Source organism: Zea mays, chromosome 8 (assembly GCF_902167145.1).
Source record: "Zea mays cultivar B73 chromosome 8, Zm-B73-REFERENCE-NAM-5.0, whole genome shotgun sequence".
Classification (NCBI taxonomy): Eukaryota; Viridiplantae; Streptophyta; class Magnoliopsida; order Poales; family Poaceae; genus Zea; species Zea mays.
Window position 1 is genome coordinate 180,367,590 of NC_050103.1, and position 10,993 is coordinate 180,378,582.

The following is a 10,993-nucleotide window of genomic DNA, read 5'->3' on the forward strand; positions in this document are numbered from 1 at the left end:
CTTTTTCAATGATATCACGAATGAAGTGATAACGGATATCAATATGTTTGGATTTCTCAGTAATCATCTGATCTTTGGTGAGATGAATGGCACTCTGGCTATCACAATAGATGGTAATGCAAGACTTAATTCCACATAGCTCTGAATATATACCTTTCAACCATAAGGCTTCCTTAGTAACTTCTGCAATTGCCATATACTCAGCTTCTGTGGTAGACAAAGCAACAGTATCCTGTAAACGAGCTTTCCAACTCACAGCACAATCTCCAATAGTAAAGACATAACCTGAAAGAGATCTCCTCCTGTCTAAATCACCACCATAATCTGAATCAACATAGCCAATCAGACCATCTCCAGATTTACCAAAACATAAACAAGCACTAGAAGAACCACGTAGATATCTGAAAATCCACTGAACAGCTTTCCAATGCTCTTTACCAGGATTAGACATGTATCTAGCAACAACGCTCATAGCATGAGACAAATCAGGACGAGAACAAACCATAGCATACATGAGTGACCCAACAGCACTAGAGTATGGAACTTTTGACATATATTCAAGCTCAGCATCAGTTTCAGCACACTGTTTAGCAGACAGTTTAAAATGAGGAGCCAACGGAGTACTCACAGGTTTAGTATTTTGCATGTTGAAACGACGAAGGACCTTCTCAATATAATTCTTCTGGCTCAAGTACAGCAGTCCAGACTTCCTATCCCTGACTATCTCTATGCCAAGGATTTTCTTTGCAGCACCCAGATCCTTCATATCAAATTCGCTACTAAGTTGTGCCTTTAAAGCAGTGATTTCCTTCATGCTCTTGGCAGCAATCAACATATCATCAACATATAGCAGCAAATATGTAGGTGATCCATTAACAAATTTTAGATAAACACAACTATCATATTGAGACCTCTGAAAGCCCTTAGAAAGCATAAATGAATCAAACCTCTTATACCATTGTCTGGGAGATTGTTTCAGACCATATAAGGACTTCTTCAACCTGCACACATAGTCTTCTTTTCCAGGAACAATGAACCCCTCTGGCTGGTCCATATAAATGTCCTCCTCCAAATCACCATGTAAGAAAGCAGTTTTCACATCTAACTGTTCAAGCTCATAGTCATGTACAGCAACAAGACTAAGAAAGGTACGAATTGAACTATGCTTGACAACAGGAGAATAGACATCAGAGTAATCAATTCCTGGAATCTGACTAAAACCTTTTGCAACTAGCCTTGCTTTAAAGCGCGGAGGCTCTTTTGGAGTCATACCTTCTTTTCTTTTGAAGATCCATTTGCACTTAATTGCCTTTTTACCAGAAGGCAGCCGAGCTAGTTCCCAAGTGCCATTCTTATCAAGAGACTCCATTTCTTCATGCATAGCACCCATCCACTTTTCACTATCAGTACACAATATAGCTTCTGAATAATTCAATGGTTCCTGAACATTATCAACTTCTTCAGCAACAGCTAAAGCAAAAGCAACATTGCACTCTTGAATCAGTCTTTGGGGCCGAACTATCTGCCTCCTAGTTCGGCCTTCAGCAAGAGACTGGGGATGAGACTCCACAACAGGTGATGAAATTTCAGAAACAGAATTTTCAGCAGGTTCAGCAGATGGTGGAGCATGATCATCAACATCCCCTCCGTGCTCCACCTGCACACTGATAGACTCAGAATTCTGGTTAGTAGCACTGGTAGATACAACCGAAGGAAACATGGCAGATTCATTGAACACAACGTTTCTACTAAAAAATGCCTTCTGTGTATCAGGATTCCACAATTTATATGCTTTAACACCAGATCCATAACCCAAGAAAACACACTTAATTGCTCTAGGCTCAAGTTTACCATTATCAACATGTGCATATGCAGTACAACCAAACACTCTCAACTGAGAATAATCATAGGGGAAACCAGACCAAACCTCAATTGGAGTTTTCTTATCGATAGCAGTGGATGGTGAACAATTGATCAAATGACAAGCAGTGGAAGCGGCCTCAGCCCAAAACTTGCGGCTCAAACCTGAGTTGGACAGCATACACCGAGCCTTGGAGATTATTGTTCTATTCATACGCTCTGCCACACCGTTCTGCTGAGGTGTATATGGTATAGTGTGGTGCCTCACAATGCCCTCCTTCCTGCAGAAAGAGTTAAAATCACCAGAACAAAACTCCATACCATTGTCAGTTCTCAGAACCTTCAGCTTCCTCTCAGTCTGCTTCTCAACCATAGTCTTCCAAACCTTGAAAGACTCAAAGGCATCTGATTTTTGCTTAAGAAAATAAGGCCAAACTCTGCGTGAATTATCATCAATGATAGTCAACATGTAACGAGCACCACCATGTGAAGGTATACGTGACGGCCCCCACAAATCAGCATGAACATAATCAAGAATATTTTCGGTATTATGAACAGCAGAACTGAATTTTACCCTTTTATGCTTACCGAAAACACAGTGCTCACAGAAATCAAGAGTATCAGCATGGCAGCCATCAAGAAGGCCTCTCTTGCTCAATTCTGCCAAACCAGGTGCACTCATATGGCCAAGGCGCATATGCCAAATTTTAGTAGTCTCAGAATCAGATGCAACAACAGCATTAGCAGAGCCAGAACTACCTCGAAGCACATATAAGTTTTCAGCTTTCAAATCACCTTTAATAACCACAAGAGAGCCTTTTGTTACCTTCATGACACCGTCACCGGCGGTATACTTGTAGCCCTTTGTGTCCAGAGTACTCAGAGAGATGAGGTTCCTAGACATGGATGGAACATGTCGTACTTCAGTCAATGTGCGTACAATCCCATCGAACATCTTGATCTGCACGGTGCCCATGCCAACAACAGTGCAAGGGGAATTATCACCCATCCGAAGAGTACCTCCGTTCTGCACAGCTTCATAGGTACTAAACAGAGATTTTTTAGTGCAAACATGATATGAGCAAGCAGAATCGAGGATCCATTGGGCATCATCAGCAGCACAACCAGCAAAGGCAATAAGAACATCACCATTATCAGAATTATTTTCGGATGCAACAGAGACAGTACCTCCAGTCTTACCCTTCTCCTTGTTCCTCTTCTCCTTGTTCTGCAGTTTGTAACAGTTCTCAATTACATGGTTCGTCTTCTTGCAGTATTTGCAAAATAATTCATCGGATGGCCCCCTTGACTTGGAGCGACCCCTCTGGTTCTTCCCCTTTCCTTTGCCACCTGAGTTGGACTTTTTCTGATCAGTGCGGCCACGGACATACAAAGCTTCTCCACTCGAGCCAGCAGCATCTTCCGAGTTAACCATCTGTCTCATTTTTTCTTTCGCAGTCAAAGCTTCATACACTTCAGCCACGGTTAGAGTATCACGACTGTATAGGATGGTATCTCGAAAATTGCTAAACGATGCAGGGAGGGAACACAGGAGAAGAAGAGCTAGGTCTTCATCATCAAACTTTACCTCCATAGACGTCAGATCGGCCACGATCTCCTTAAACACCGATATGTGCGTCAGAACGGATCCTCCTTCCTGCAACTTGTGGGAGAACAACTTCATTTTGACATGCATCTTGCTGGTCAGATCCTTTGACATACAGATCGACTCCAGCTTCAACCAGAGAGCAGCGGCAGTCTTCTCTGCCAGAACCTCCTGCAGAATATTGTTAGACAGATGAAGGTGAATATGTGCGAGCGCCTTACGATCCTTGCGCCTCTCCTCATCTGTCCACGTCCTGGCATCCTTGTTGCCAAATCCATCTAGGGCATCATCCAGGTCGCGATCAGATTGCGAGAGAATTGCTCGCATCTTCACCTGCCACAGCGAGAAACGCGTGTCGAGATCCAGCAGCGGAAGATCGTACTTCATTGTCGTCGACATCCGTGCGCCGGCAGGAAACCCTAGCACACCGATCACCAAACAACCAAAGCTCTGATACCACTTGTTATAAATAAATGCGACACAAATAGGATCAATCACAGAGTAGACACGGATTTAACGTGGAAAACCCCTCCAAAGTGAAGGGGAAAAAACCACGGGCGCCGGCCGGCAACTTCTCACTATTTTTGGGTGGTTGCAGATCGCAGGAGATTTACAATTGAGATAGATATCTCCTGCGGCTTACAAAGATATTTATAGAGGTGAAACCCTAAAACGATCCGTACCGGGGGGGGCTCCGCCCCCCGCACCCCCCAGGCGTCCCTAAGCCTCCCGGCGACGGGCCTCCGCTTCGCTCGCCAACTTGGCCGCCTTCTTCAGAATTTGGATCACAAACTCAACACCAGTTGCCAGTTATGATGTCGATATGCAACCATAACCTGATCACAAAGTGGATGCCGCCATGCGCTTATCTGTTTCTTCTTTTTGGCTGAATTCTCGTTATCCCAATGCACGCGTTATCGATAAGCGCTGCGAATGTATTCTTTGAGATAGAGAGATAGAGGGGGAAATGGCGTGAATGATTTTTTTTTTGTTAGAAGAACAGACATGAACTGCGACTGAAGCAGCTGTACATTCGAAAGCGCGGCACTAGTCGAGTGTTCTACGGTTCAATCATGCGGCAGTCACTAAACTGGATGTCAGAAAAGGTCGCCTGAGGTGAGGACACAGGTCTGCTCTTGCTTGATGCCCTAAAAGATATTATTATCAGTGCCATACATACTGTCATGATGGGAAAAGTCGAAAAGATCTGGATAACCCCAGGTGCCAAAAGGCGGAAATTAATTAGCAGTCGTGTTAGTGAGGCGAGAATATCATTGCGTTGGAATTCAGATAAACTAGTAGTAGTAGTAGTAGGTTGTTCAAAGGCGAGGGATCGGCTTGTTATACAAAAGGAAGGGCGAGGAGGAATAATAACCAAAGTAATAAAAAAAGCCCTAAAATGCATGCTAGATGTCGCTTAACCAATGCTTTGCCCACAGCAAAAGAATTGCTTGTTATAGGATGACCAGGATCTCTTCAAAAAAGAGTGAGCTTTGGTTCCTCTCCAGCCAGCCATTCCGTAAAAAAGCTCAGATGCACGGCCGGGCCCTCTGCGTGTTTTCAGTCCTGGAGCTCGACTCTGAGTCTGAGGCGAGGAACTAAAGCGGCGAGAGCTCTGGTGACTGGCTGTGGCTCTCTCAATTTTTGGATGAGTTGATTTGTTTAATCGAGGCTAGATAGATCTCTTGCGCCTTTTGAGCTGATTTCGACTGTACGTAAGAACCTTATGCTCATGGCATATTGGCACGGCAACAATGCAATGCAAGAGGAGTAGCACGGCTGTCTCCTTGCATTGGTCCTACTACATGTACACGTTTCCTAGAAAGAAACTGCCGTACCTACTAGGAGCACGGCGGTCCGGTTCCATCGCCGTCGCGTAAAACGGCTGTACATACGTACCCCTTGAGCTTCGTGCCTGTCTGTCTGGAACTGGATACACGACACCGTCGACCTGGAGTGCATTACGGACGGACATGCTAGCTATGGCTAACGCTGAAAGTTGAGTTGTGCGATGATCGCCGTGCCGTGCAGGTGCAGGTGCAGCCCAGCGCGGACCCCTGCGTGTTTCTTTGGCATCTGCTGGCTAGCATCATGCACCGTCCATCACAACAGCCTCCCATGGATCAAATCAGTCAGGACCTGTCGTCTCCTTCCACCAACTGGAGGCACTTGCATTGCATTGCATGCCGCCTGGATCAGCAGGATAAAAAAATAAATGCCGATCCATTCGTTTTTTTTACCGGGTGGCACGGCTTTTACAGACAGCAACTGGCCGGCCGGCCGTCTGGTGGTGTTGGTGGTGCGGTTTTTAGTAGGAGCGACAGCGTCTCGGACCTGCAGCTGCAGCAGGTTAATTAGCTGCAAATACGCAATGATGCAACAACGCATTATATGTCAGCCCTGTCTCGATCCATCTGCTAGCAGATAATGGCGTGGCTGTCGTGTAACCAGCATATATATCTCTCTCCCACTTCGATCCGTCCGATGTATCCCACTCACCGGCCAGCCGGGCCATTTGCCCACACTCGTCTCGCGGCAGCGCATGTGACGACCGCTGAGCCACACACACACATCCATCTCTTCTAGCATTGGTGCGCCCACCTGCGACGATGTCGACGAAATGACGGCACCGAGCCGCCGGCTTTCAGAGGGAGACGACGACGAGGACCCGGAAGAGACGAGGAGTTCGATCGCCTCAGCTACCAACCGTGCCAATCTGGAGGCTGGACACCAACATTAGGTTCTTACGCGAGCATTGAAAAACAAACAGAGGAAAAATGAAAAAAAAAATGATACATGGGCTCAATCTATGAGTTAACTTAGGGCTGTGGCCTGTGGGCTACTTTTAGCCTACGCGGAGGTAGAGAAATTAAGGGTAGTTTCCTTCCCAACTGCATCAGGACGCTTTGGTCCTTGTCGAGGTATGTCTCAGTTGGGTTGCTCGTCTGTCCACTGACTGGGGCTTGTTCGCTCAGAATATGAGAAGACATAATTTTAAGACGGCATAATGCACGATTTTAACTTTACAATAACAATATTTTCATATTGTGAGGAGATGAACTTGTAACAGTTCTAACATCTCATATTACAGTACAAGCTAGGGCAAACAAACCACACAATCCCATAGAATTGCATGTTACTTCAGGAATCACAAATGAAGTAACACAGGCAATAACATGTGGGTTCTGGTAGCTTTTTTTTTTAGCCTAAGCTCATATTACTCGACAAACTTCAAGCTTACTACCAAAACCAGTAAGCCCTGCCCCTCCTCGAACTAACAGATGAGATTACACATCCATGCTTCCCAAGACTACAGGCTACAGCCACTGAGAGATCCAGATTTCAGAACAGCACCATGCCAACGACGCCAACAATGCCAAGAACCAGTCCAGCACTCGCCTTCAACCCAGCCGCGGTGTTCAAGCCCCATACGCGGACGTCGTCGATCACCGGCCCGCACAGCGAGCTGTGGTCGTCACTCCTCGTGTTGTAGTACACGCTGTAGAACGCCACGCGTGTCCTCTCAGCACGCGCAGTGAACGTCACGTTCACAGCCTGGCTCGTGGCGTTGCCCAATGGTGAGTAATGGAAGTTCTGGGCCTGGTCCCCGGCGAACGCCATGATGGCCATTGGTGGTTGGCACGAGTCCCCCGCCGCGCCCAGCATGGCCGTCAGGCTGTAAACCTTCTCAGGGGTCGTCTCGACCATCTGGGAGATGATACCCTCCTTGCCTGACAGAAGCTCAATGGCACGCTTCCCCTGGGGAACCTTGTACTGATCAGAATCGATGTAGCGGACAGCGCGGTTTGACTCGATCATCCAGCCAGGTATGGCAGATGTCTGCTCATCAAGGTTAGTTGGGAGCAGCACGCCAAAGCTGGTGTTCGGGAACATCCAAGGGCCCTCCTCAAAGTCTCCATTCAGCACCACGTTATCTGTCGACAACAGAAACATCTCATAACCTTAGAAATGAGCCAGAACACTCCAGATTGTACAGGACGACTTACTGAAACTAATCACAACACACATCTGGAAATGAAATTGCATTTCTGTGTTAACTTCTAGTAAGTCGCGTACCCTTTGGTTTGTCCGGAGTGAAGAGCTTCTTGACAGCAACGTTGTCTAGGATGGGGCCACAAGTTGGATCGTCCTCCATGCCAGGGTTCATGAACTGAAGATGCGCCTGCTCTTCCGTCGCCTGAAAAGCCAGCGCGTACGCGTCCCACCCTTCTATGTTGTACAACGTCTGTAAATCTACTGTCTGCGACACGCCACCTAGCACGGAGACGTTCAGTGCCTCCAGTTGTGCACATGTCCGGGCAGCGCTGAATGTGACAGCGTAGTCCGAGCCCTTCTCGACGTCCACCACCTGCCCAACGCTAGCATCATTCCCTAGCCTTACAGCATGGTCTCCTGCCATGGAAATACATATGTTTAAGCACAACTGTTGGGGAAAAAAAAGAAGAGACAATAACTCTGAGAGGGAGATACCCTGTGGAACAATCAGGATCATGCCACCCTGGTGCTGGCCTGCTGAAATGAGCTCGACTGTGCCATTGATTGTCCAACCAGGGATTGACGATGCACCCTCAGCAACAGACGCAGATCTTACAAAACCGCCGGCTGGTGCCGTCTCAAAGTCACCATTGCTGAGCAGGCCTGTAATGCAAGAAGACAAGAAAACACTAGTCAGTGTAAATGTAAATTTAGTACTCCCTCCGTTTCGTTTTATTTGTCGCTGAATAGTACAAAATTGAACTATCCAGCGACAAATAAAAAGAAACGGAGGGAGTAATAATTTACTATGCTCCATTGCTCTCATGGATCTTATACGGTAAGGCCTTGAAATTAAATCGAAACATCTACCAACCGTCCTCCCACTGGGTACCCCCCAATGCGGTGGTCCAAACTCCAGACCTAAATGTCCAGAGCACCAAAGATCATGGCGTGAATCTGGGGGAGGCGACTAAGGTACGGACATAAATAGATAGGCATGATTGCATGAACCTCCGGTCACCCTCCCAACAAGTTAGTTATTTGACTCTCACGAGAAAGGTTCAACGAGCACTTTCCTTCCAGCATGCAAGGTCAGCTGTGCCTTGCTGTTCTGTCTAGATCTAAAGCTCACTACACGAGCGGACGAGCCCCCCCCCGGGTTTCATTTTGACTTTGTTCTGACCTCGTCCCAGTGGTGGCCCTAAGGGTGGGGCAGAGGGGCAATCGCCCCGGGTCCCCAAATTCATAGGGCCCAATTTTAGTTATGTGATCCAATAGTCCATCAATAAATTAATGAATATCTAAACATGTTAGAAGAAAATTTTAAAGTGATACTATAATATATATATCCTTTTATTTACTTATTATTTGATATAAATATTTTTAAATATATTTTAAGTGTTTGATTAGTAACATTTATATATTAAAAATAATTTGAATGGCCTATATTTGAAACTTTGTCCTGGGCCCCTAAAATGTTAAGACCGCCACTGCCTCGTCCTGGCAGTGGTGTCATAAAAAACACCTATCAAGGCTGAGTAGGTGCGTGTTTCAATTTTAAAAATTAGAACTAGAATAAAAACCCATAGGATTTATTCGTGTAAGCTACTATCTCTCCGTTCTTGAATATTCATTTTTTAACTAAACAGCGACAAATAAAAAAGAAACGGAGAGAGTATATGCTGTTTTGTCAAGACAGGTTTTTTTTGGCATTGCATTGCTTTACACATCCAGCAGAACGTCTTTCTCAACTCGCAAGGCAGTTCACTTGGCCGTTACTAGTTATTTTCAAACGCGAAATGCGCCATCATGATGCACAAACAGCAGCAAGTGCGAGCCTTGGTAAGTGACTGCGCTGCAAGAAGAAGCTCATGCATCATAACAGAGCGAGAGCAAAGATTGGTACATTTCCGTTTTGGGGGCAGGGCTGGCACAAGCAAGAGGGCGCCGAAAATGTTTACTACAGCTCACCAGTTCGCAAACTACAAAGACAGTGTTTGAAGCTACCTAGTATCTGGCTGATCCTCCCTGCCCATGAGCAGAGATATTTTAGAGAGATGAAAGTGTAGTACCCAGCAAGGAGGAGGAGCCTCACTTTGCAGTTTGCACAGCTCCTTCTCCTCTCTTGGCTCCAACAACCAAATGCGCAAAGTTACGTTTTCTCGTGCTACATCAGACGTCGCACCAAACAAAAACAGGCATACACTAGTGCTAACACTACTACGACGACTACTACTACTTCCTAAAACCTTTTGCAGTGAGTGAGTGCTGTGTAAGCTCAGCAGTGGCAATAACAAACAAAAGATGAAAGGAGAGAAGGGCTCGGCTCAGCTAGCGTACCATCCTCCACCGGAGCCGCTGAGGCCGGGCGGGCGGGCGCCGCCAGGAGAAGCAGCGCCAGCAATGCGAGCCTCGTCGTCGCCGAATCTGGCTCCATCTCCTCAGCCAGCCCCCTCCGATCGGACCCCAGGAGCACAGGCTGCGAGCGAGACTCGGAAGTGGGAGCGTGTGAGTGAGACTGGGCGCGGGGCAGCAGACAAGAGGGCACTGCGCTCGACGCTGGCTGCTGCCGACTGCCGTGCCGTGGGTGTGGGTCGGAGTCGGAGTTGGAGGCAGCTCAGCTCAGCTCTGCTCTGCTATGCCCGTCCCCCGCCCACGCCCTGCTTTTTTATGATGGCGATTCCCCTTTCTTTTGGCACTTTGCTGGCAACTCTCCCCAGACACCAGCCCCTGCCTTGGTGAGAACTGTGGCAACAGCGGTCAACACTCCTACCGCGGGCTGCCTTTCGCTTTTTTTTTTTGTCGAGCACGGGAAAAGGGCACGGTGGTAGTACTGTGTATCAGTAGGCTTTTCTCCTATATAATTAGCGAGGTCTCTCTCTCTCTGTGTTTTTTTTTTCACCCTCCTTTCGCGGCGGCGGCGGCCGTGTGGATGAGATGTTGTAATACGTAATAGTAGTAGGAATTCTGATTGTGGGACACGACGAGCTTAAGAAACGCAGCAGAGCAATGCAAGGCCCCGTCCCGTATATGGCGGGCGCAATGCTTTCACTTTAGCCAAAAGCGGCTGAAAACCATCCTCACCTCCAAAAGCGAAACCGATTTAAAAGCAACTCCAGTAGTTCTCTAAAAAATAGCTTGCTAAAATCATGTTTAGCAAGTTGCTAAATAGCTATTGAAAGCAGATGATGTGAGAGCGGAAGAAAAAAGACCGGTCGATATGAACTATAGATGAGTGGTGATCCGATGGCTCAACCTATGAGGAAGTTGGGTTCGACGGTGAAGGAGAAACTTGCGTCATACGTGTTTGACCTAGCTACCTCATTATGCTAGAAAATGAAAAAAGAGCGTGCTATACCTGGCTATCTCACTTTGTGGGAAAAGGAAAAATAATCACGCTAGTGTGAAGAAATTGACGTCAACTGTATTTAGTGAGTTCCTACCGAGTTGCTAAATGTGGAGAGTAAATAGAGTTGAATAGCAACTAAGTAAATTTAGCAAGTATATTTAGAGAACCATTGGAGAAGCATT

General features: G+C 46.7%; 1 protein-coding gene across 1 annotated transcript; it reads right to left on the reverse strand.

Annotated features, from left to right (window-relative positions):
- Positions 1–6,509: 6,509 nt before the first annotated feature.
- LOC100276367 (uncharacterized) lies at positions 6,510–10,092 on the reverse strand. Its single transcript, NM_001150173.1, is given in 4 exon segments — positions 6,510–7,401; positions 7,544–7,879; positions 7,958–8,125; positions 9,803–10,092. Coding segments are annotated over 4 exon segments (1,194 nt in total). The 5' UTR covers positions 9,900–10,092; the 3' UTR covers positions 6,510–6,808.
- Between the last annotated feature and the right edge of the window lie 901 nt (positions 10,093–10,993).